This window comes from Chaetodon trifascialis, chromosome 21 (assembly GCF_039877785.1).
Source record: "Chaetodon trifascialis isolate fChaTrf1 chromosome 21, fChaTrf1.hap1, whole genome shotgun sequence".
In the NCBI taxonomy this organism is placed as follows: domain Eukaryota; kingdom Metazoa; phylum Chordata; class Actinopteri; order Chaetodontiformes; family Chaetodontidae; genus Chaetodon; species Chaetodon trifascialis.
The window spans coordinates 9,391,746-9,419,533 of record NC_092076.1 but is presented as its reverse complement, the minus strand read 5'-3'; the positions used below and the strand labels follow the sequence as shown (position 1 = coordinate 9,419,533).

At 42.4% G+C, this 27,788-nt stretch overlaps 2 protein-coding genes across 4 annotated transcripts in view; both read right to left on the bottom strand.

Annotated features, from left to right (window-relative positions):
* Positions 1–27,788, bottom strand: part of cpn1 (carboxypeptidase N, polypeptide 1) — a 130,517-nt gene that overhangs the window by 80,488 nt on the left and 22,241 nt on the right. The gene's annotated exons all lie outside the window — the stretch shown is intronic.
* The window catches only part of dnmbp (dynamin binding protein), a 44,346-nt gene that overhangs the window by 14,157 nt on the left and 2,401 nt on the right, over positions 1–27,788 (bottom strand). For 2 of the 3 annotated variants that reach the window (XM_070990445.1, XM_070990446.1), the window contains exons 2-4: positions 17,685–17,839; positions 16,672–16,794; positions 12,269–14,512 (exon numbers count right to left, since the gene is read on the bottom strand). In XM_070990445.1, the coding sequence (XP_070846546.1) occupies positions 12,269–14,512; positions 16,672–16,794; positions 17,685–17,829 (2,512 nt within the window). In that variant the 5' untranslated portion in view covers positions 17,830–17,839. Of the gene's footprint in view, positions 1–3,736; positions 5,640–12,268; positions 14,513–16,671; positions 16,795–17,684; positions 17,840–27,788 lie in introns of those variants that run through there. The other variant, XM_070990447.1, reaches the window with a different exon arrangement.

Here is a 27,788-nt window from a genome sequence, read left to right as displayed (position 1 = left end):
ATTCAGTGACACACCATCCTGTCTATCTCTTTTAGGGTCAAATGTGAAAAGGTCACATTCCTGCTCCTGGTAGAAACTCACAGCAACCTTTATGAACCACTGTTGGGAATTCCTGGTAATTACAAGCCTCCATTCAAGCCATTATAAAGGCAGGTTGCGTACTGACACATGTAACATTGAGTAAATGACTTAATCCTGTGTTCAGCGTTCGGACACCAGGAGATACAACTCATCTTGTTTTCAGGTGGATAAGGCGACAGTCTAATCCAGAGACTGAACAGCTGCTACAATGCTGCATGGCAAATGGGACTGAGACTGTGATCTCTGGCTTCCTTGGAATTTCTAATTTCAGCTCATTTCTATGATGAACAATGTCCAATTACTTCGAGAGATCATCAGCTTTGCATATGTGCATTGAGAGGTTTAGGAGGAACCAAAACCATTCAGTGAGGGAGCTATTCAACCGAAAAAGATGTCCTATCTTCACATTAATGAAGAGTTAAGGAGGCGACGTTGGGTCTTTTGGGTCCTGCAGGTGCTTTGGTGATTCACACTGATGCAACAACATAGTGCAGAAACATTTAACTACTCATGAATCTAAATGTAAAGGAAAAAAACTTTCACTTTCTGTGCAGGAGAACATTTGTTATTTCAGTACAACCTGTGTGTGAGAACAGCTTTGAGACTCTGAGACTGATGAACTTACGGCTTTATATCTGGACAAGTTAAGACAAGGATCTGCCTGAGGACTTTATGAGTTTTTTCCCACAACAAAGTAGGAGAAGTGAGTTCAACTTAACCTTCTGTTGTATTGCTCTGTCAACCGTTATATTCAATAAGCTGAACTGGACAGACATTGACACCTGATTATCAGGCTTGCATGACGAGCAACTAGTTGTCCAGTAGAAGTACAAGTGACGACCTAACATTTTCAAGCAATTACACCGGTTTTCCAATAGGACTCTCATTTATAGCTAAACTGCACCTGTATGTGACTGTATGTTTCACTCACATGTCGACGACATCCATCAAAACCGGCTACATTACCATTCCCTACATCTTATCATAAGAGTCCTGCAGGGAAAGTCCACAAGGTCAAAGATCACTTGGCTGTCTTTTCCCACACTTCTGTCTAAAAAGCACAGATAATATCAGTCTTGTTCCCTATGCAGGTACCAATAACATTAACCAACCCAGACCTGAAGCACGCAGAGATGTGACCACTGATGTGCTGTAGTCCTGTTTTGGACGTGAGACTTATAAAATCAGAATAATTAACATGGGGAATTTAAAACTCCTTATGAAGCAACTCTAAGCGTCTTCTACTATGAGGATTGCTGTGAAACTCTGGAGATGGACATTTTTACCAATCTTCATATGAATCTAGATAAGCTACAAAACTTGAAGGAGGACTGAGGATGAACCAAAAACATGTTGGTGTGGCCACCACTGACTCATGCAGACATCTTGAGCCAAATCATTTTTTGCCAACTGACTTTTTAGCTTGCCAGCAGTGAGATAAGACGCCCTAAAAGCAACTTCGTCAGAGACGGTCCAAAGATTTTCTGTCTTAACCCCTAACTCCCCCACCCCACCTCCATCCTGCTGCCCACCAATAGCAGCGACTGTTCAAGGATTACAGAAGACAACACAGCATGTGCTGCCAGATCATCGCTGGATGACGACACATTACTCGCACACAGACGCTGCTCAAACAGCAGAAGACATTTTTTAAAAGTTCAAGAGTGCACCATGAACAGAAGTTCACGTGTCTTTTAAAACTCCTACCTGTTCAGTAGAGTGTCAAACAAGAAATAAGTTACATATTAACTGCATAGCTACATATTCCTGCAAAAACATCTTTCTACTGTTGTTATTGGTATGATAGTGATGATGTCTTGATGGATGCCAAGCAAATGCAGAATTTCACAATACAGCTTATATGTAGACTGAGAACTAATAGCTAAATGTCAGATAAAACATTGATTAGCTGCTGCTGTTTACTAGACTCTACAGATTTTTCAGACCAAGGGAGGGGTCCAATATCAAATACTGGATTACTAAGAACAAAGGCCTGTATACATTGTTAAGGCCCATCCCAAAAAGCCTCGGCCATCACCTCCACCACCAAGGTCACTGAATCACAGCGTAAACACAATAAGCACTACAATAATATGGTCTAATGTTGTTAGCCATGCAGTCAATTGCTTTACTCGGGGCAAACCCCTGACAGAGCTGAAACAGTTTAACAAGATTAAAGGATGACAAGACACTGCAGAGGCAAGGGTGCATGTGTATGAGTTTTGAAAAATGGCGTCATCTCTCAAATAAGCCTCTAAAGGCCTCACTTGCACACACACATGCACACACACAGAGTATCAGTCTAGTGTTGCAGTGAAGGAGTCAGGCCAGTGCTGGCTGCCGCCTGGCACCAGACAGACCCCCGCCATCCACTCACCATGCTGACGCTAGGGATTAATACTTGGACTCCCGAAATGGATGGCTGGTGGGGGCCGATGTGTACACTTGAGTGTGTACGTATGTGTGTTTCTAGGTGACTGGGGGAGGGGTTGTGGGGCGCCACCTGCTTCTTCTCAGACACAATGAAGGGAGTCAGGAGTGTTTTCTCTCCTTCTTCGATTCCTCATGAAACCCACTCGCGCGCGCACACACGTACTGCTGTCGATGTTGTATTCATTACTTTTTGTGTCTACAGACTGTGACTGTTGATCAGTATACCCAAGTGAACTCTAACCATCCCAGCACCCCAAGTTCACTACTACTCTGTCCACACTGTCCACTCCCATTGTTAACAGGTAATAACATCATTATTGGGGTGGGTGTTTAACCTCAAAACAAACCCACTGAAATGCGTCCATAGGACTGAAAGTTAGCATCAACTTCTCAGGCTTGTTTACTGATTCTTTTGACAGATATCTTCTGATCTAGGAAACTTGACACTGATACATTGCACAGTTTGGCTTTTTTATTTTAAAAACGTCCAAAGTTTGGCTAAAATAACACAGCTAAGTTGATTATCTGCACAACTTGGTAACTTGATGTGCTTTGTAAATGTAACTGTAAGATTGTATATAGTAAATAAAGATGAGGTCTGTATACCAAACATACTTAATTATCTCCACTTCACTCACCATAAATTCTACAGCTTTACAGAGTGAGTTTTTAAGTGTATCCCTATCTGAAGACAACAGCCAAGATAATGAAAGACTGAGTGTTCAGTGAGACAAGAACTGAACAGACTAGTTATGCGTGCACATAGCAGTGCTGCAGAGTAAGGTAGAAAACTGCAGACAGGGAGAATGACAGTGACAACAAAAACATGGAGCCCACAAAACCTGTTCTGCGGGTTCTTAAACCTACAAATACCTGACAGTTTCCTGTGAGATAGGTGATACTGGCACATGCTAACACACACACACACATTTCTAAGGAGGGGAGTCTGACTAGTCAGCAGTCTGAAGCCTCCAGCATTGATTAGAGGAGCACCTCTGGAGGTCACCAGTGATAAGAAGAGTGACAGAGACTGTTGACGTCTCCTCCCTGTTTTACCTACAGGGATTGGGAATGACAAAAGTACTCACAAACCATGAGTCCTCAGAGTTAAACCTTAGCCTTTCATCTTACTTGCAGACTGTTCTGAACCCTCTAAAACTTATGGTGTGTTAATACAGCATAAGGAGGGCCTTGTCTTTCATGACAAAATCCTTGTGTTTACCTTGGTTTGGTCTCCTGGTGGTAGCAAACTGGGACTTTTGCATGGAGCTTGGGGCTGTCTTCCTGTAGAAGCTGTTACGATCTAGTGAACCCACATAAACTGGCTTGCGACCCCGTTTCGAACCAATGCTCCCCGCACTCGACTCATAACCTTTTTCCAGGTTGTCACTGTGCTGGTATATAATGGGATCCTCAAAAGAGTGCATTTCCCTGAGTGACAACGTCTGGTTCTGCTGCTCAACCCATTTCTCACAGTGTGTCTTGCGATCTTTTTCAGGGTATTCCTCATATGACGAATCCATGGATATTGAACGTAAATCCCGATATCCATCCCGGGGCTTGTTGTGGGAACGTTCCCCTTCTCTGGATTCATGGTGGTCTTGCTTCTCATGGTCATAGTGGTTCACAGTCCTCCGCTCATAGTGGTCCTTTGCTCTGTAGTGGTCCCTCCTTCTGTGGTCATAGTCACCATCTCTCCTGTCACCACCTGTATCCTTGTACCTGTTATAGTGGTCCCTCTCCCTATAACCACAGTGCTCATCCAGTTCAGAGTCATACTGGCCCCTTCCTTTACTGGTGCAAGTTTCCTCACCCCTTCGATTATAAAAATCCCTGTCTTTGTAGTTATCTTCTCTGCGGTCATATCGATCCTCTGCGTGCCGGTCATAGTAATGGTCCTTGTGTTTTTGCTCCTCATGATAGCGGTCCTCCTCTCTACGCCGGTAGTATTCCTTTTCTCTGTAGCGATGGCTCTCTTTAGAGTCATAATAATCCCTATCATGGTCACAGTGGTGATCACTGTCTCTGTAATTGTCTCTGCGAGTGTAGGTGTCTCTATGATCATAGTAGTCTTCATACTCACTGTTGTAACTGTCACGTTCTCTGAGATCAGGTTTACGTTGTTTCCTGCTCTCGTAATATTGCTGCTCTCTGCTCTCATAGCGCTCATTGTATTTCCTTTCATAATGATCCCTGTGCCTGTATTTGTCCTTATGATCATACTCCTCCACGTCTCTGTGACTCCTATGGTCATAACGTTCAGCGTTATGATCATTTTCTCTTCCTCGATCATCCCGTCTTCTCCTGTCCTCCTCTGATTGATCATACCTGTCTGTAGTCCTGTAGTCATTACTGTTTTTTTCTTGTGGCACTCTGCTGTAGCCCTCAGGGCTGTAATCCTCTGGTCCCTGGTAAAAACAATGTTTGCCTTTCCATTCCGATATCCTCACATCTAGGTGACCATCCTCTGAGCCAGGATGGAAGTAAACATTCTGGCCATGAGGGCTCTTCTCATTAAAAGCTGCCTTGTGCTGGTCATCATACTCCCAACTGGGTTGGTGGCAGATATTGGCCTGTCTAATTTGGGCTTGGTTCTCCCATTGTACCGGCCATGGAGCTGGTACATGCACTGGAGGTGGCACCGGCCCACCTACAGGCACCATCATGCCTCCATGTACTGGCACAGGGTAGCCTGGAGCTGGAACTGGGTCACCAGGACTTGCTACCATGACTGGTCCCTGTGGCTGCCCAGGAGGAACTACTCCGTACCCAGGATATCCAACCTGTTGCTGCTGAAGCTGCAGTTGGTGTAGTTGTTGTAATTGTTGCAGATGGGCCATCCTCTCCCTCTCTTTGGCCCAGCCAGCATCTCCCAGCTCCTCCACACTCTTCCCTCTCCGTATCGGGACACCAGCAGCATAGTTCCAATCCACCGGACTATACATGACTGGGTTGCCATAAACCACCGGGCTCTTCATGGCTCTTGTTTTTATCAGCCGACCCGGTGCTGATAGAGTTTCTTGTTCAACGTGGCTTATTCCCTCTTTCCAAAGTCCTGCATTCCATAACAAAGCGCTGTGGGAGACTCCACCTGTCAGGCATATTGTCTGTAACTCTCCCACTTGTTTTCTCTGTCTTCTCTCCTCTGGCTCAGCAGGACTGCTTGGCCCAAGCACCTCCCAGCTCTGGGTGTAACTGAATCGTACCCTCCCAGCAGCTATCTCAGCGAATCGTGGAAGGAGGGGGTGGGTGTTACTGAAGGAGGGGCCTCCTTGAGTTAATGATTCAGTGGAGTCACATGAGTGGAGGATTAGCCCAACAGCCCCTCCCAATGTTTCAATTGGCTCGTACCTCTATTTGCAGGAAAACAGTCTGCCTGGAGATTTTCTTTGATGGAAGATGGTGACTAACTTCACAGTCTGCCTTTGAGGGGCTTCAGACTCTGGCACCTAATGTTTTGTTTTTCACTAACATTAACAATCCTCCATCCTTCCTTGTATCCTGTTTTCTTTGTTTTTACTATTTCCTGTGGGTTTCACTGCTATGTTCAAGGGGTCATTAATGGCGCCTGTAGTGACAAAACCAATAATGGAACTCATTCCTGTCTGTCTGTACAACCAGCTCTAACTTTCACGTTCTACTTTCAACACCTGCCAACAGGCCACGATGTTTGTGGGTAAACTGAAACTGAGCAAGAAACTGACCTTAGTCTATCAGTTTGACTTTGCCCTACAATTCAGGTGAGGAACAATCATTTACACATGAAGATGGCCATGTGACTTTTTTTTTTTTAAACAAGATTTATTTTGGAATGACTGATTGAAAGAGTGGAGTAGAAAACAAGTGAAAGATCTAAGGAAATGATTATAGTTATTACATTTAGTTAGAGTGAGTCAATGAGTGTGGAGAGCAACAGATTTCTGAGAGTACACAGTCTGATAAGGCCAGAGCAGCTACTGAAAAAGTAGCTGCTGGTGTGTACAATGAGCCATTGTTGAAGACTGTCCCCACTCACAGAAGAGACATGATGTTTTAGTGTGAGAAAAAACTCAGGCCTATTCATAAAGCTGGAGTATAATATATCCCTCCCCCGCCTAACTCTCCATGAAAGAGGCAGGTTTAAAGGACTTGCATACACTCAAGTGCACGTGACACACATAGACACACACACAAACATGTGGACCAGCATCAATTTACCATCAATTCAAACAATATAAAATGTAATTAGAAGGTGAAACTTGTTTATTCTCGAAATAGCAAAGTTTGATTTTTTTTCCCCAGGATTTATATTCAGTGTAAAATCTAATTCTTGTTTGATTAAACTGACCTCAAGTTAGCTCAGCTACACAAACCCTTATCATAAACCAGGAAACTCTAACTTCAATTATGAAAAGTAGCACAAAACAATTATAATTGCTAAACTGCTTTGTTTTTCCCCTTGTTCTGTTAAAGAGAGGATGATATTTTTGAAAATACTTATTAAGATGAACACAATTGCAATGCACACACCAAAACCCATATTGCACACACACAGTTTCACAAGGTAAGGTTGAGTATAGAAATCTTACTCAAACATGGTTCTCTTATTACGTAAGGCTATTTAATTATCAGTGTTCAACATCTCAGCTTTCAATAGCAGAATACAACCGAAACTGTGTGTCTGCATACGCGTGTCAACAGCAGGAATGTTGAATACAACATTCCTCTCTGTGGCTCTGTTAGCTTATGTAGATGAAGCAGTCAAGGACTTGATCCACGTTCAGCACATCTACAAAAAGTTTTGGTAATGTCCAGGTCATATATCAAACTGTCTGCAGCCTAGTTTGTGAGGCTGACTGAGGGAAACCCGAAGCTGTAACAGATCCTTAAAACGGTGTTAAACAGATCGGGCCACAGTGTCATGGAAGCTGATGGAGGCATTTTAATAGTGGGTTTAAAAAATTAAAGGAGGCTGAAGGTCTAAGAGCTTAAACAAGAAAAGAGGAAACACAGAGAGACAGTGGGTCAGAAAAACCTGTACTGGTGTGTGAGGAAAAAGAGTGATTAGCACCAATTACAACTGATTTACAGTGGCTTCATCATATTATATGTCATATTATTATATAACTTTCTGTCACCAAAGACTCCACTGAAACTCTGTAAGTTTAGTCCCAAAGCATCACCACCCACACATAAAGCACAGAGGCAGCCATGTACTGTACAGCTGGGCAATAAGTCAGTATTCTAGCTTACTGACCTTCAGTGAAATTGTATTATGATTAAAAGATCACATCATGTAATAACTGTTGCAAAAGGGGTTGTTGAAAGTAGTGATTCTGAGCAATCGCGATGCAAGTAAAACACGACAGAAGAAGTTTTATTGTAAACTTGTGTATATTCTCCATTGTATGTACAGAAAACTACTTGAACACTAAAAAGAAAAGGTGTCCAGAGACAACAAACACTCTGTAAGCCTGATTGTTTCGGTTTCGAGGACTTTGAACTGGCCTCTGCACAGTGGAGTGCAGGCAGAGCCCAGTGTTGAAATTACTCCCTGCCTTGCAACAATAAGCTGCCATTGTCTTTCAAACGTCACACACAGGAACACACCCTGCAAAAGCACGGAAAACACTCACTCCTGGGTGAGTGTGAGAGTGTGTGTAGATGCATAACAATAGGATGACACACCATTTTTGGAACAAGGATCCTGAGACTATGCTTGATACGTATGCAACTTTCTGTGAGATAAGAATTAAAAGGAAACATAATATCCTATTACCAAATCCCTTTTAAAGCTTCCGTATCTGACCAATATGTTGTCAATTAACATATCAAACATTCTGCAAAGGGTGTGTATGTGGCTGTTTTTCCCTTGCTGCTGATGCTGAATCTCAACTCTTAGAAATCATGTCACCATCTCAGTCCATTTCCACTTCTAAGAGTGTGGCAAATATCAAAGGAAAAACACAGATGGAATAGTTCATTTTCTGACAGTGAAAGGAGGGTGTGAGAACTCCTACAATGTGATGAGTGAATGGAAACTATGTGGATGCATGACCCTTAGAGGCACGTGTCCCTGCCTTCAGGCTGATTCCTTTCATTGACAGACATAAAGATCAGAGAATCACCCCTTGATAAGCATGAGTGAGTGATACATAAAATCTAACAGGCTAGGAGTCATTAGTATGTAACATCAATAGAAACAATAAAAACAGGCATTTACTGATTAGTTCACTGGTATAATGACAAAAAGGAGGGAGGAAAAGTATTCAGTTAAAATACGTCTGAATCATCTGATGGTAATTAGTTACTATTAATTACTATTTAGTATTAGATTACTTTAGATGATCTTAGACTAAGTGAACAATAGCTTCTACAACCGTTTTTAAAGTCTGATAATCATGATTGATTGCCAATCATTGTGAAACTTGATAAGTAGACAAGAACATAGATACATGAGCTACATTAACATCACAAAGAAACCTGTTTGCTGGCAGTGATTACACTGAAAGCTCCCAAATGAATGAGGACATATGCATGTGTGGGTGTGTGTGTAACAGTGAGAAATGGTGAGCTCTGCTGTCGGAAAGTTGATGCAAGTGCATCAATTGATGAAACAATAATCTAAGAATCCAATGTTGCCATAAAAAACAGAAGTCCTGCTCATTGATTTGAAACATTGCCCCCAAAATTGTCAAAATATCGACACAAACACAAGGGTCATATTAAATCTCGTTAGTGATATTAAAGTGATAACTACCATGGTTCAAACAGTATGGCAAAGTTGAAAAATTGACATAATCTCACAGTAAACACTGTCATATTGCCGAAGAATGACAAGTTCAGGGAATTTTTCCTTTTAAGCTTTTAATAATCAACAATACGCCATGTTCTCATCAGAGATAAATAAAAATTACAAAACAGTTTACAACTCATTCATATGTCCATCCTGCATCCCTCATAAGAAGTTGCATACAAAAAAGTCATTTGGAAACTCTCTCAGCGTCTACTGTAATTTCCCTTGAGCAAGGCACTAAAACCCCCTCGTGCTGCACTGACTCAGTGACCAGTAGGTAGAGAACTAAACAAGCAGTTCTCAGCTGTGGCTATAAGCAAAAGTGGTGCAGAAAAACAACAACAATGCTCAGTCGACACAACACTGACTATCAAATGGCACACTGGCCTGATGAATAACCCGATCAACACCACGTTCAGTTCGAGCCTACCTTCCACTCTGTTGGACCTGGCCTGCCGAGCGAGTCCAAACAGTGCGGAGAGGTTTGCCATGGGCCATGTCACAGCTCGCCACAGCCACACTTTGGGTCCCGCTCTAGACGGAGCCATGCTCTCTCCACTACTGCAAAAAATCCCCAAATCCACATTCAGTGTTTTCCCTCTCCTCACTCCTTTTGAAGGAATGATGGAGGAAAAGGATGAAAGGAGCAGGGTGAGCTAACTGTGGGCAAGGTGAAAGAGGTAAGAGGGACTAAAAGAGAGAAGGAGCGTGGAAAAAGAGACGGAGGCCCACGTGCATTGCTGACCCTCTCACTGTGTGCAGGAATGCGCCTCGTACCTATGTGAAAAAGTGTTGGGCTGCCAAAGACGGCGGTGTGCACCCAGACAGGATGAGACGGCAAACACAAATCTACTGCATAACTATTGTTTCTGACATATGTAAATACACCAGGCAAAAAAAAGAAAAAAAAAAGAAAATACTGAAACTGTCTACTTGTTAGAACCCCGCCCCCACCGCCACACACACAATAACCCCTAATTTAAATATACAATCCCGATCACTGTGGAAATGTCTTGTTTGCATAGTTTACAGTGGAATTTAAATAACTAGAGTCCCCATATGTGTGTGTGTGTGTGTGTGTGTGTGTGTGTGTGTGTGTGTGTGCCTGTCTGTGTGGGGGTGTGTGCGTGTCTGTGTGTGTATAGAGGACACATTCAGTAATTGTGACCCGAGTGTGTGTACATATGTATGTGTGTGTGTTTAGGTTAGGTTTAGGGGAAAGGGAAGGGTTTAGCTGTAATGGTTAAGGTTAAGATATTGGGCTCGGGAATGCATTACGCCAATGAGGGTCCTCACAAGGATACAAGTACAAATGTGGATGTGTGTGCAAAGACATGTATGTTATGGGGACATAAATTTGTTTTCACAGTCTCATTGTGGGGACTGACCTTCCTTATGAGGACAAAACACCAGTCCCCATAATGTGAACCATTAAATTTGAGGGTGAAAACTCGGGTTAAGGTAAGGGTTAAGGATAGGTAAGTGGTGGTTATGGTTATGGTAAGTCTCCAAGAAATAAATGCAAGTCTATGTAATGTCCCCAAAAGTGATGGAAACACATGTGTGCATATGTGTGTGTGTGTGTGTGTGTGTGTGTGTGTGTGTGTGTGTGTGTGTGTGTGTGTGTGTGTGTGTGTGTGTGTGTGTGTGTGTGTGTGTTTGAATAACAAGTCAAGGAGGAAATCTTTTAAGCAGCAATGACTCATTTTTAAATTCCTGCTATATTACATTTTGTCTTCAGTGAATTGGTATTACTTTTTGAACTAACCTGCAGGCATCGAGGCCTCAGAAGTGAACTCTGACATCAAGTGAAACAAATTCTACTTTGTCTTCTCTTCTTCGTTGTTTCCATCTAACTACTTCTGCTACAGATGCAAACTGACATGTAAACTGTAAAACATCTAGAGTAATGCACATGGACAAGGTCTGACATCTTGGTTGGTTCTTTCCTGACTTTTTGATGTTTCTGTCCTCAGTTTCTTAATAATTTAAATTTCAAGTGACAAATATAAAGTTTTGTCAGATTTCACACACTCGTAGAATATACTTCTGTTGACATCAATACCTACAGAACAGTCAGACGCTGCTTGAAAATCATTATAACAGACATTAAATTAAAAACATGTATATATGAGTTATCAAGATCCTGAGTCATCCCTGTACAGGAAGTACTTGATCGGATCTCCGGGGTCCAGTTCTCAGGCCTGCAGAGTCTTACCCTAATAGGTTGTAACTGAGAACTGTTTAAGCTGCTGATGATGAGATGCACCTAGCTTTTAACCTGCCTATGATTACAAGATGGTCCCTGAGTCGAGTTCAGTTACCAGCCACGCCTGTTAACAGCAGCTCTCCTCTAGATGATTTGGGCTCCTGGTATGGCGCTAGGATTAAGAACCTTTAAGATGTTAGTCACACAGCCACCCACACTTTGCTACCATCAGAGAACTATCAAAGGAATGTACTTTAACTTCAATTTGACTATTTATTTGCAATTATATATTTATATTCTTGTCAACACTAATCTATTATCTGTTAAGCATTTTGAAAATATTGAAGATCAGCAAATCCTCACACATCTCATCTTTAAAAAAAGTGACCAAAATTTAAAAAAAATCTCTATTTTGGGAAACTCTTGAGGTATCTGTAAGCATAAAACCTGGCGCTTACAATGAAAACCAACCAAGGTTCAGCATTGAATCAAATCTACCTTGTCTCCAATTGCTATGAGTTCTATGATGTTATTGTTACCTCTAGATTGTCCAGTATGCAGTGCCCAAAAAGACTCAGAAAACTACCCACAGCACCCTGGTGGTTTAGGAGTTTAACTTTATAACTCATAACATCTCCAGTTTGATTCTTGGCTGGGATCTATGTTGTACGTTACACCAATCTCTTTATTGTCTAAATCTCTGTGATCTAATAAAGACATAAAATGTCCAAAAATAGCCCCACTCCCAATCCACTGCCCAACAGTCTTACCTTGTAGTTGCTGCTGCTCCAGGGCCAGTGTCTCCAACGTGTAGTTGCAGAACTCCAGATTCTCCATTGCTTGCATGCGGGCTGTCTCATCCTCCTCTTCCTCCAACATGGTCCGGAGCTCCTCCGCTGTGTGTGCATATGCCTCCATGTCGTGCTCCACCTCTTGCAGTCGTAGCAGCAGCTGGTACTTTTCCTCCTCTTCCCTCTCTCTCTGACTCTCCAACTCCATCTCTCTCTCCAGCTCTTTCTCGGCTTCCAACTGGCAACGGATTTCATGTTCCTGGGCAGCTGCGAGGTCACCAAACTCAGTCTGCCCTTCTGTTATTTGGTCGAGGACGTTTATAGCTGGTTCGTCAGGGGTATAGAAGATGGGGTTGTTGGTGAGGGAGTTGCTGGTTGGAGGAAGGGTATTTTGTCTTGAACAACGAGGAGGGGGACGTGGAGCTGGGCGGGCTGGTTTGTATGCAGGTGGGGCTGGGGGGCGAAGGACTCTAGGACGAGGAGGAGGAGGGCGAAGAGTCCTGCGTCTCTCTAGCGAGGAGGAGGCAGAGTTCAGGTGCAAGAGGTGGGGCTCTGATGAATGCAAGGAACCCCGGATGATGTCGCTTTCATTGCTGTAGTCCAGAATTGAAAAGTGGCGTGAGATATGGGACTGCTGGCTCGGGTCACCTACAGAAGACATGTCCCTGGGAGCATCAGAACTCATGTTAGTGTCACTATATGAAGTAGTCAAGCTTTTCTCAAATTCGAAAAGCTGCTGGGATAGCTTGGCCTCAAGGTCACTGGCTGAGGTTGCCAGGGCATCTAAGGTGATGGATGTTGGCATTAAACCATTAAAGCCACGCATCGTCGGCTGGGAATGCCGTGTCTCAGCACTGCCCATCATCATATCAGCATCACTGACACTCGCGTGGCGAGTAAGCTTCTTCTGCTTATGGCTCTGAGCAAGGTTAAATAAAGTCTGGGTAAGACTGGCAGTTCTGTTATTGGTGGTAGCACCATCCGCTTGTGGACTCTGGTAGTATCTGTTCTGTTTAGACCAACCAGAGTGAGTGCTAGGAAGGGTTAGGCTATGGGTTAGTTTGGACTGTAAGGATTGAGAGTTACCATTTGTGTACTTAGACCGATTTGTACCAGAAGATGGGACACGGTGCCTCTGACTACGTGCAGGCAGGCTAGGCCGAGATGGGAGTCTGGGCCTTGCTGGAGGAGTGGATTTGGGTCTCTCAGGCCTTCTCTGTGCTGGGGCGAGAGGTCTACATGGCTGAGAGTCAGGCCTGCTGCCCCCATTCCTCCGTCCTGTGTTGTTATTTTGAGGTCCAGTGCTTTTGCTTTCACTTTGCCACCTCTGCTCCTCAGTCCTCTCAAAGTAGTCCAAGTCCCATACTGTATGGTCCTCATATGTCCTCCACTCAGGGTCATTCTCTGACCCATTGGGACACACATGATCTGAACTGTATTCAGAAGTACAGCTATTCTCTTTGTCTTCCTCCGGTTCAACAACATTGGTTTCATCTGCAGTTTTCTGTCCTTCGTCCTCTATTTTGACAAAACGATGAGGAAAAATACCACGCTGACCTCGCAGCTCCCCTTCCATCCAACCATCTTCCAAAGTGCTTATAACGCGTATGCGATCCCCCATATCAAAGTCCAACTCACCTGGTTCCATGGCCCGAAATTCATACAATGCCACTACATAGACACCGTCCTCCTCTTCTTCTACAGTCTCCTTCTGCTCCTCTTCCTCTCTTGCATAAACCTCGCCTTCTTCTATACCTTCCTCTTCAGTTCCCTCTACTGCATCATAAGAGTCCTCGTAGCCTGGTTCAGAATCATTGTTCAAATACTGGCAGTCCATGGGCTCCTGAGGAGATCGGAGAGGACCCAGGAGCTCCACAAACCCCTCTGGGAAGATGCCTCTGCGGCCCTCCAGCTCCCCCTGGAACCAGCCTGGCTCAGGCAAGCCGGTGATGATGATCAAGTCCCCCTCACGAAAGTCCAGTTCTTCATTTAGCTGTGCATGGAGGCTCATAAGGGCCCGGGCTTGGCCCAGGGCATAAGGTGGGAGCTCTGAAGCCTGGGCCTGAGCTGAGCGCTCAGACAGCTGCCTGGAACGGCCTGAAAGGTTCAGCTCCTTCACACATGATGTGGGGAAGAGACCACGAGCACCCCAGGCGTTACAACCACGCTGCCAGGTTTCTCCAAGGTCCATGGACCCTCCTGCCTCGCCAACTACCACATCCCCTACAGAGACATAGAAGAAATGGGTTCACATTTAAAGTTCAAAAAGAAAATGTTTTAAGTCAAATATTATGCAAAAAGATGGACTTTCTTTCTTATTCATTGTTGTGTCATTATTTGAAATATAAATTAAATAAATAAATAATGAAATATTTCATTTTAGCAAAGCAGGTAAGAGGGACGCACACAGACAAAGCAGGGAAGCTTCAGGATTTAAAGGTAACAGCAGACACAGGTTGTCCTGCAGGTTGCTCTGATCGATCTATGCATATTGTTTATATTTCACTGATTCTCTCATTCTCATACTTTGCACTGCTGGGGATTAAATACTTAATTTAACTGAACTGACCTTTAAATGGACTAGCTTAACTTGAGATGAATGAAATTAGAAGAACTGCAACAAAGTACTGGGTATTTTAGACCTTTTTGTCCAAACTGTCATCTGCATTCAGGTAGCTCTGTTCAGAGTATTGTTGTTTTTCAGATCGCCATGATTATTACACTTCTAATAACTGTGCTGGGGTCAGCACTGCTGCTAATATATCTGGAGAATCAGGGATTACATGAATGTTGACTGGTCAGCCAGAAGTCATGGGGGTCACATTCCAAAGACCCATGGCTCCACCTCCCATTGTGTCTGGGACCAAAACTGGCAAACAGCCAATAGAGACCATGGAAATTCATACTGGAAATGAACATTTAAAGCCAGTAAAGACTGTTTGCTATGTTTCCTATGATCCAGGAAATGTTATTTATCCCTGATAATACAAAGTTGAGTTGTTGAGTGATTTTGTTCAGAGATTAAATCAAAATCAAATCAATATAAAATAAGAAATATGTGTGTATGTGTGATTAAAGGACACTGAATGAATTGCTGATTAATTGTCTCTTCCCATTGTAAACATCCTTTAAGATAACCAGAAGTGCTCCACTAGATTAATTTAAAATGTTAATTTTGTTAAAATCAACTTCAGTGGACAATTAAATTCTCAATACTTCAAATACCACTGTGACTAAGACTACGCTAGTACTTCTAATGACACTGACAGACAACAATAAAAAGTTTTACCGATGTAAAGGAGCTCTGCAAACATCAGTGTTGTATGCCTGAGAGTAATGTGAATGACAAGTCAGAAAAAAACAGCACAACAATTAATGCAATCATGTGAGACGAGTCAGGACCATAATAGGAAAACAAAAAAAGTCAGCTGAAGACAGTCTATGTAGGTTTCAGTTTGACTCTGGGGACATCTAGTGGTGATTTCTGGAAAGAGGCTTTGTGTTGTGTGTTATTGTGTCAACACTGAGAGTGTTTCGGCTGAATTGTTACTGTAGCAATGAATTTCCCACTAAGGGAAACTGGTTGGTCTGTTGGTCTGTAGCTGACTGTGATGGTGAGACTCAGTATTTAGAGCGTCTTCAAGTTTTACTCCTCTGTCATGGCATCATTTCTCACTTGTCTTTAGAAACTCCCTCTGGATGCACAGAGACCTTTACCTGGAGAAGCTCCAGCAGACTCTGCTACAACTAATATGTTTCTGGCTCTGGGTTAGAGTTGTTTATGTTGATAATGATGATAATGAAATGACTGGGACAATCTCTGACCATGTAAATACCACATACATGCTCTTAAAATGAAATTTCCTTGCCATCAAAGAAAACCAGCACCTTGTCTCCAATCACTGATCGATTGCTTTATTATAGTCTGATCTGTAGAAAGAACTGTTTTTCATTCACTTTGCTTTACTTTATTAGCATAACACCCGCTATTACTGAAACTGAATGGTGTACAAAAAATGTCATCTGTGACAACATTCAACTTTTGGCAGCGGAGACAAGGTGTCAGGTCAAGACATGAAACACAACACACCTACGCTACAACACAAAACAGGCAATTTACCTGAGCACAGCGACATCAACAAGTAGCGTTAAGCTAAGTGAAAAAACATGGCCCATTAGAGTTAACACCACTGCTATTTAAAATCTGTTTGGTTTATGTTACTTCCAGCATCCTGTGCAGAAATCTACTTCCAAATAACAGATAACAAAGCCCATGTGAGCTCTGATAAAAGTCTTCATGTTTTATCATCACAAAGGCTGTGAGTGATTCATGCTTGAGTCATTACTGGAAACGTCTGTGTGAGTGTGCAGTATGTCCGTACCTCTCTTCAGGGGCAGGTTGCCCGGCTCTGCTGTGCTGAAATCATTGATGCACACATAGAGTCTGTCTCCAGGCTTGGTGCTGGGAATGGTAACCTCTTCCACAAAGGTGCTGGGAAACTGACCTGAAGACAGGAGATGAAGGAAGAACACAACTGGATGACGACAGCGAACACAGTGAAAAACATCTCCATCTGATACCTCTGTTTCCTCAAGACAGCGACAACAATGACTGGTGTAAGTCACAGACATGTACATGTACTTTAGTCTGTGTATGTCAACATTTTACCATTTCACAAAGACTGTTTTCATCTTTCCAGGGAAGTCCAGTCATAAATGTACTGATATGTGTGTTGTGATGTGTGTTTTCAAGGAGCGGTCTAGCAAGCCCACACTGACTTCCCATCTGCACTTCCCCTCTGAGGGAATCCCCCCTCTCATCTTAAGTGACTCTTGGAAAACTTAAGTGGATTTCTGTGCGTTCGACCTTTCAAGGGCAGAGAAAGGGAGGGAACACTGATGTACACCTCAGGGGCAGATCTTGTCGAGAATGCATTGTGATCTTTGACTGTTTCCTCTGCAAAATGTAGGATGACAGGTCATGTGTCACTTTTTAGACAGTTTCCATTGATTATTCTCAACTATCAGACCTGCTTGAGGGTAGGAATGTTTCATCTTTAATACCACTCACCCCACATGCCTGTGGTGTAACATGAATGAAAAAGTCAGAGAGGAGAGGAACCAGAGCAGTCAAAAATTATTAGAAAGCATTGCTGGACTGCATCATTTGCCAAACACAAACAGCTTGAAGTACTCACACATGCACAGTCCAACACCAAAATGAAAGATCAACAAGTCACGCAGTTCCCCGAGCGGCTTGTTTTTATAATCAATAAGCTACGGGAAGCTTCTCCATGTGGTTTTTCAAAAGGCTAAAGCAAACAAAGTGACTTCCTCACAGAAAAACTCCACCATCTGGGTTTGCTCTTAGTAATGACGACTCCTGACACCTTACCTGTGACGCCATCTTTGTTACCAAGCAACCAGAACTCGTCCAGGACACTGAGCACCTCAATGACATCACCGGTGAAGAGTGGCAGCTCCTCAGAGACGCTGGGAAGAAACTCGAACACGGCACGCACCACCGATCCTGCTTCCATTACTCATAACCTGTAGAGGTAAACAAACAAGAGAGATTAAAAAATGATTCTCACACTGTTTTATATCAAATGCAGAAAAAAGCAGATGCCTTTCCCTCAAGGGAAAGAGCCTCAGCTTTCTGAACCCGGCAAGCTGGTGCTATTCAAAATAGTTGCCATACAAATCAACAAATGCCTCGCAGAGAGAGCAAGCTTCCCTGAAACGACACCAGCAGAAAGGGGAAGTGAGAGCGTGAGAAACCTACAATAAAATAAAAGAAGGAGAAAAGCAAAAGAGAGAGAGCTGGACTTAAGACGAGTGAGAGACATTCCTCGACACTCTTCTCTCCATCTCCTGTTTCTCTGCCTTATCGTGAGGAGACGAGGCTTAGGGATGTCCAGCTTGGTGTAGTATACAGTACTTAACAGCACATATTTTATATTGCACAACCTCACATACAAATATTTCTACCTGCTATAAATCTGACCATGTGCCTCTCACGTAAATATTCTTACACTCCTCTGATAAGCACTGATCTCTTTTTCACATCTTTGGTTTAATGAAATGAATGCACCATCTGAAAAGGCTGCCGGTCTTTTATTTTGAAATGAATGACTTTTAAACATTTAAACTTGTTTCCAGCAGTACAATGAGCGGTTAAAATTAAATTCAGTGGGATATAATCACATTTAACAACTGCTCTTCCTGACTGAGCATCCAGCCCCTCCAATCGTGGTTAAATCCTCCAGCTTCTGGTTGGATGTTTTGGGATGTAGATATTTGGAAGAATGGCTCTAATTTCAAACATCTGTTCTCAAATTTGACTGCTTGTGTTTGCCATTGCTGATGACTGGCATGCAAGAACCAAAAAAGGATATGATCAAAATCTAATTATGTGTGCAAGAGGAAGCCATATATTTGGAAACCAACTGCTTTCATCACTTTCAGTCGTGTAAAACGTAAGAAAATTTTTCAAATTCATGCACAACCTCTGTTTCAATGATCAACAATGTGAAAAAGCAAACAAAAAGAAACAGAAATTGCGTATCATAAACATTTCACCAGCCGTTGTGCATCATTATCTGGAGACAGACTAACCACAGGTGGGGACAGACATGCTGAAAGAGACAGGAAATGAGAGAAGAGGGCTGTAGTTCGCCGCAATCAATGGGACCTCTGTTAAGTGGGCCGAGGGGGAGAGGAGCAGGACTCTAGCCCAGCTCAGTGCCACGGTCTCTGGGGAGAGACGTGGCTCAGGTTATCCTGGATGTGGTTGTGGAGGTAGATAGATGACCGGCATTAACAGATGAAAGAAAGAGCACTGAATGTGTTTTTTGGGTGGGTGCTTGAAGTGAAGGTTAAGCAGGACTGTTTTGCTTAACAAAAGCAGCTGATCGCTCAGTGAAGTACAGCAGGTTGTGAACTCAACACCACATAGTGAAACCCAAGCTAAGGCTTTAACTAATGCAGGTGTCAGCAGGCAATGAGCACAAACAAGTTGGTCATCCATTTACTCAACAGAAGAGAAGCCCTGTTAAGTTATTAACAATTGATCTCATCCTATCTTAAAGGCAAAATATGGAAGATTTATACAATAAAATGTCAAAAAAGGATAAGACCCTTCAATATTCCTTTATTTGTCCCGCAAGAGGAAATTCCAAATTTGTCTCTGTATATATTCTGTTGTGGCGTCTACCTCGATTATCCCAGAAATGTTCAAACCCAGAGAAATCTTTCATTTATTCAAAGTAGCGGTGCGTTTCATTTAGTCGCCCGTCGCTCTAACTTCTGTGGGAAACACAGGAAACACCAGATGATACATCAGAGAGCGAGAGGGAAGTCAGCCAACGTGACAAATATAACGTGAACATTTCTACTTATCAGATTTCATTGGCAATGTGTGGTAATACTGTGCATTGAATTAAAGAATAAAATGCAATGGCCTCTTCAACCCCTTCAGAAGTGGTTGAGCAACATGAAGCATACTTTAACTCATCTTTCTGCTTCTCCTCAGTAATGAAACAATGGCCACCTGTCAGACACTGTGGCAAATAAAACATGTCCCGACAAGCACACAGGCAAACAGGTATCATCCATCAAAAGTGAGAACTAATGACAACAACTCACAGTCTCACCTGTTGTGTCTAACAGACTGTGTTGTAAAGAAGGCAAATAATGTCTTATTCTCTAACTGCGGACACTGAGGAAGGGTTCTAAAGCCTTATCGTAAGTCTTAGACTTTTCATTTCCAAAATATCATCCATGGTGTACAACTGGGTCTTACAAAGCTCAGCGACTCTGAGTTGTATTTGTTGCTCACACCTATGGAAATGTGTCCTCTCTATTTTTTATCTGTGCTGTGTTTGGGCAATGAGATGAACCAATCACAGACCAACCAGAAACAAAACAATATGTGAAAAGTTATTTAGTTAATTATTAATGGCTGAATGTTTTATTTGCCATTTAAAGATCTTTTTATGCTAAACGTAAATGAATTCAACCATGCTCTTAATAACTATTGTCCTCTGTTGGATGTCATTAGTATTGATCTTGTTTTAATTGCTTTTACTATGTCTTAATTTCAAATCATGAATATGTTGTAAAAATAATAATTCATCAGGCCTCAATATTTTGTCCTCCTGTGTCGTGTGATGACACAATTTCTGTTTCGCTGTATGTGAAATCTCAATGAATCGTCTTTGCACAGACATCACTTGTTTGGAGAGAATGCATTAAACTCAACATTACATTTTATATTACTATGAAAAAATGCAATAAAATAAACAGTACATGCATTAAACTGACCCCTTTCCACCACCCGACTCATCTGGCCCACTCCAGCTGAGCTTACAACCAACACCCAGAAAACTAAACCTCTTTCCGTACCTGTCTACAGTGCCAGGACCTGCACCGAGTCACTGGGCTGCTGCAGCTTTCTTCAAGTTAATCTTCTGATCTGCATCCAGCCAGACAAGCTCCTTAGTGTTATTTTTGGGTCTGTCAGTGGGTCAGTGGCCCCTGTGCTTGGTGACTTTTACACCCCGCTCTGGCAGATGACAACAGAAGCTGCCTGATGGAAACTGTTTCGTTTGTGGTCCAGTACAGTAGCTGAACAGGGTTTGGCTTCAAAATCTCGCACAAGACAGCTGACACATGAAAATAAGCTCACAGCTTTTATAGGTCCGACACAGTAAAGGCAATAAAGTGCATTTACAAAGTGTTGCTCCAAACTGAACGTTCGGCTTGAAACTGATCATGGTAAACATGACAGCTGCTGAACACCAGCATGTTAGCATTGTTGACATTAGCATTTAGCTTAAAGTGCTGCTGTACAGCCTCACAGAGCTGCTCGCATGGCCGTAGACTCTTAATGTTGTTATATAAAAGATACTGCTTATACAAAAATATTAATATCAGCACCTTAGTTTGTTGTTGTTGTTGGAACAACTTTTGTTATGTATAGCAGACATGAAATACGTCATTTAGCTGCTCTGCTGCCTGTAGCGTCAGCATAACCCAATGCTAAGCTTCAACATGATATTATATAATAAAACTCCCTGATGACATCTTTATTAAATGTCTGAATATCACTATAACATCACTACAAGGCCCAGCTCTGCTCTACTTAACTGCTAAATTAAATAGCAGCAAACATTAATTATAGATATTGGCAACATATAATACAAAAAAAATGCGAACATGCTACCACATTATGACCACAAAGTTATGGTGTTCTTGGATTTCTCCCCTCTATTCCAAATACCGAGACACCAACATTGGTTTCACATTGCCGCAATTGATTAAAGGACTACTAAAAAGTACATAAATAAGTCCATTTGTCTTCCTCTCATTGTAAAAGCATGTTTCAATGTCTGAGTGGCTCGTTCTGACTCACAGCAGCACCGGCTAAGAGCCATTTTGTTTGGGTTTGAAAAAAAAGAGAGGGAAAAATGGGAGCACGTCAGGAGTAGCAGGCCTGTCTGGAGGAAACATTGGCAGACTGCTTTCCTTCCATCAATGCATCAATGCGAGGCATGGTTTTAGAGAAACACATAAAAACAATGCACATTTCAAAGAGGAACACGTCAACAAATGAAATGAATTATGAGGCGTTAGCTGCTCGCATGCTAATGCAGAACACGTCTCGGAAAAGTCGCACGCTGTAAGCTCTTCAAAACAAGACGGGAGCGGGTGTGTCTCTTCTGCTATGAAGGAGGCCTTGATAAGCAAAGGGACTCTGATCATAACTGAGTATCCTGAACAAACAAACAACAGAGAAAAATAACAGTGAAGGACGACAGTGAGGAAAAAACAAGACAGCAATCTGCATCTTCAGTTCTGTTCTTATCTATAATTCAAATTTAGCCCCTTGATACTGCATCAAAAATGCTGAATTTTTAATGAAAATGAAAGCCTTTTACCATTTTAACAACACTGAGGACAGTGGGTGAATGAGACGGTTTGACTGGGACTAGTGTGTGCCACTTGGCGCTGTCCTGGAGAAAGTAACAGGATTACGACAGACAGCTAAGTCAACAGCTGACACACACACTCTCTCTCTCACACACACACAAACACACACTGTATGTACACTCACACTACACAGCTGACAGTGGGACAAAGCACCAACTGTCTGACCTGAGACGTGGCCCTGGAGCCATCATCACTCTATCCTGTCTGTGCATGTGTGTTTGTGTGTTTCCCAACATAACCGATGAGCATTAGACCAGCAGCAGGCAAAGAAACTGATCCTGAAAGCTGCCGAGGGTGATCATTAACCACACAGCTCACTTGTGTTTAATCCAATCAAAATGCTGCACTCAAGCTTTAAGGCTTTTGATTGACATCTGACGTCTTACTGATCAGCTACAAACTGTGTCCACTGTAGCTGACAGTGATTGGCAATACTGTAGTAAGTAATTCAGGTTTGGACAATTGGGCTGGAGAAAAAAAGGAATTTGAAGATGTCAACTTGGGCTCTGGGAACATATTTTTCTATTTTCTGACATTTTTAGACAAAAGCATTCATGAGCCGCTTGAGAGAAGTAATCAACTGATTCATCAATAATGGAAATAGCTGTTAGTCTAACCCCTCTGGCGGATGTCTGATTTTTAATAAAAAACAGATTTACTGACTGACGCTGAACGATTAACCATTTTTATATGAAAACCACGATTTAAAAGAGCGCAATTGTTAAATGGCAAAAGGCACAGGTTACATAACGGTGTCTTAAAAAGCTCAAGTGCATGACGGCTAAACATGGTGACTGTTGATTTCACAGGACATGACGACCATCGCCGGCACATTTACTCAGCTGTTGTTACTTAACGCTAATTCTGTGACTTGGCGAAGCAACGAGAATACGTTTTGGTTGCTGTTTGGTTAATACGATCTTTGTTTACCAGTATCTGGTAAACAGAAATTGTTTTGTGCCACTAATAGGGGTGGTTAGGGGCGATTCTGATTCAGAAGGCTACGACGTGAGAATAAAACGATTATCAACGCATCCTGTTCCATGCTGCTGCATCAAAAGTTTTCATTTCTATACAGTACATGATTTATTTTTTTCACTCTCTTGCTTTTTAAACAGCATATCTGTAATGATTCATCATTAAAATAAACAGATGAATTCACTTGCTTCCACTGCCTTGCCTCACCAAACTCAAGCAGTATAGCTTAGAACGTGAACACACCCCGAACCACTGATGTAACATTTCAGTAAATGTGAGCTAAATTGGTTATTTTTGCTATTACAACTGAGTTTTTCTTCATGTAGAGACCAGATATGTTCTTGATATTAATTGGTAAAACCCTAGTTTTTATATTACTATTACTATGTAGACCAAAAGTATACATCAGTAGTTTAACATCGAAAAAATACCTGCAATTTAAGTCACAATATCAGCAAGAAAATTGTGCTTAGATGCTTTTCCTGAATCTTTCAGCCCTACATAGTGCACATGATCATAACTGTATCCGTCCTAACTGGTCCACCTTTTCCACTGTGTCTGTCTCCGCAGGTACAGCAGGGTGAAACACTGCGATAGTGTGAGTACAGAGTGGAGGAAGTGAGATCTGCTGACCGCCACTACCTTTTATTGAACAGGGTCATTTGATGCCAACAATGAAGCTGCTCCCTCATTATCTGTCTGCCTGCCAGGACGAGGCTCGCGCTGCTGCACCACCCATGTGCCATTCATCCTATTCAGATACACTGAAGTGGCAGACTGGCACGTGCCTGTCAACACACACACACACACACAGCCAGCTGGAATCCTCTGGAGTGGGCTGGGTGACAGCTGATGTCTTTTGATACTGATTGTTTACCGGGGACTCGTTCTGCAGTCCTCCCATCCAGAATGCTGAGTCCACTAAAACGCATTCACCTCCAAACAACATCGCCAAAACAGGTGACCGGCCAGTGGACGGTTCTGGATATTAAAAACTGTGGGACATCTGCTGCTTTTCTTTTGACCGTCTAGTCTTTCAGCACATGGGACGGGGGACGAGGAGGGGGAGAACGACAAGGCTCTGTACGGCTGACAGTTGTCAACACAAGTCATGTGGTTTTCAAACCATCTGTTCAGACAGCGAACGCCTCACAGACCCCCCGGAGGCATGATGACATAACCAATCTGGATATGAGTTTTGTTATGTTTTTTAATTTATGAACAAAATGTAATTAGCAACAGCAGTCCTAAATAAATGTCATCATGGGCTGAAATGGCTGAGATTTGAACATAAAACTTTATGCTCTGTGACTGCTTAATAAGTTGTCAAACAGTATCCACATAGAAAAACCACATAAAGTTATTTAGCTCAGGACATATACTCACAACTGAGAAGCTGAAGCGATTGTTAGAATTAACAATTTTCTATCAGGTGACTGATTGATTAACTGACTAATTGCTTCAGCTCTAACCCACACACCTTGTAATTTTCAGGGTTCAAATGCAGTCCAGAGCCTTTGCTGCACGCCAGCTACCTAAAACTCCCAGTTCTTGCTGTTAATCTCATCTGTTACCTATCTTCATAAACTCTACCAATCAATACACAGTATGGTACCACATTGTATTCTTAATGTTAGCGCTCTAAACAACAACTAAAGGGCAGGACATTGAAGACAGAAGTCTGGCTTTAAAGTGCATTTCAACCACATGAGACAGCGCTACGTGGCCTCAGCCAGCTGGATGAAAAGAACACATCTGGCAAGCTGAGTCAAATGCCGAAAGACGCCAAACTCTGTTGAAATATTTGGCAAAGCCGTCCCATTCTACTCAAACATGCAAACAGCAATCACATACACAGAGATGGTTGAAAAAGCGCAGGCATACTGTACTGAACACCAACATGCCAGCTCTGCATTTCAATACAAACAATCCCTGTCATGGAAACAAAGCCTATTTTGTCGCAAGGCCAGCATCAATTCGAACTGCTTACATCAAGAGACAGGAAAGACTGTACTTTTCATTTAAAGTAGCCCGACAGAACGCTGACTCCTGTGGTTACAATGACATATCAATTTGAGAATGCATCTGACCAACACCGTCTTTTCCTTACATGCTGACGTTGTGTTGTTTACCATATGAAAGAAGTCCTCCTTGCTTCCACTTACATATGAAAGTCTACAAATTTCAGTGGACATTTTCTTTAGTTTTTTTAATTGTAACTTTTTTTTCCCATCATACATATCAATTCTGATGCCATTTTACTCACCAAATGTGCCTAATGTATTAGATTTAGACAATAAAGTCAACACTGACCTATCTTGTCTACTTTAAAGTAATGTGGTTTAGACAGTGAGATTGAAGGAAAAATTTTAGGGAAATACTGTATGCAGCCAGGTAGCTTATCTTATCTTAGCATAAAGGGTGGAAACAGCTAGCCTGGCTCTGTCCAAGGTGAACAAACTGTCAGGTGACCAGCTCCTCTAAAACTCACCAATTAACACATTTTATTTAGATGTCTTGATCCATACAAGTTGTTCAACAGGAGGTTGCGTGCCTGAGTATATCTTACTCTGGAGCAGTGACTTCATGTTACCACAAATTTTTTACAAATTTACAAATTTTTACGCTTCAGTTTTTGTGCAGTTGAAATATAATGTGTTGCTAATGCTAAGCTAAGCTAACGGGCAGCTGTTGTTAGCCTCAGATCGAATGCACAGATACAGGAGCAGCCTGACTACAGTTTCAAACTCACAATGCGTTGTCTGGTCACATGTCTGTTATGTTGCTTGTCTTTCAGAGCTTGAACCTCACAGATAATCTAGGATGAAACCCACTGCAGCATTTCTGACTTTACTGGGCCCTGTCGAAACGTGTGGCACGCTGGGAGGTTTGTTGAAATAATACAGCACCACTATAAAATAATCCCTGCTTAGCCAAGTCAGGTCCTGCAAAGCAGCTATTACTTTCTTTCCTGGCGAACGGGGAGCTGAGTCAGGGCAGGACAGGCGAGGCAAATCTACAAATCGTTGGTTTAGAAACAGCAAAATGTGTTTCTATCATCATTTGAGGGCTCTGTTGAAATTCTTCTTTTGGAATGTAAAGACATACTGATTGTAATTTTTCTAACAGGAGAGACAACATTGCAAGATGTGCTGCTGCTGCTGCTGCTGCATGAGTGTTGGGGAAAACCCTGGGTGGGTCCTTGGAAAAAGACTGGAAATGCTCTTTCTGGCTCATCCAAAGCTTTAAATCCACCTTTGTCTTCACATTTTCATTCACTTTGCTCTCCAGCATCTCTGCAGTTTGGCAAGCACACAGGCACTCCCTCAAAAGGACGTGCTTATTTCTTGGAATCCATTTCATCCTTTTTCTTTCCTTCCTTAACTCTTTTCACTCACGTATTTGTTTCTCCATTCCTTTCTCAAGCATGCATGTGTTGAATATTAATGGTCTGGATGACACACACATTTATACACACACCCTGGGTGGAACTGGACTTTCGCATAAACATTTCCACAGAGAGGAGGACAGCTCAGATGTCTGAGCTCAGAGGGCAGAGGCTGCGTTGTCACGGATACTGAGATCTGTTGGGACGGCAGAGGGTTTTCCCTGGGAGGACCCCAGAGGTGCCCGAGGATATGCCGCACCCTTAAAACATAGCTGAGCCCTAATAGTTTGCATGTGAGCTGTTACATAACTGATCTCTCCGTTAGAATCACATCATCACATGCCTGCAGAAACATGATCAATTTAGGGGGAAAAAGTGTGCTCTTTTTGGAAAAATCCACCCAGTTCTCACATCTTCTTCCCAAACTTCTAGACAGCTCATGGTGAACTGAGGATATTAACAAGAGACTGCCAAGATGACAGAGCCCAGCTTGCTTTGATGAGTTTTGTGAATCAATACTTGGGACAGCACACTGGAATTATCCAGGCAAAGGTTGGTAATACCAGCAGATATGAATTCGGATCTGGAAATGGTTGCATAAATAATTGTACAGGATTAAATAAAGCTTATTAAAGTGCAAAACAAAACTCTCTGTGGTCCTTGAAAACAGTTTCTTAACTGCTGTCCACAGAGATTAGGAATGTTACTGCCATTAAACCTTTACAAGATTATAAAACGGGGGTTTATCTTATTTGTCCAAGGTAACAAGACACTCTAGACCAAAAGTGGCTTTGGTTTGTAGAAGTATCCCCATATATGTTGCAGAATATCAAGCACAGTATGGTGCTCATTAGTTACCATGAGAGGCCTTTATATGCCTTTTACATCAATCAAAGCAATTTTTTGTTACTTCTACCCAGTCCCATGTTGACTCTGACAGTACCTGCTAACTGTCTGGATTCAATTCTGAGCCTTTGAGGTGCTGTTTTTCCTCTTGTTTAGTCTATATTCTTGCAAACATTGTACAACTTCTCTCTTGTGGCTTTTCCTCCCAGTCTGTCTTTCCAGCCCAATCTTGGGAAACTCTATTTTGTCTTTGAAAAAAAGACTGAATGTTCACAGTCCTTAATTCACTCTTAT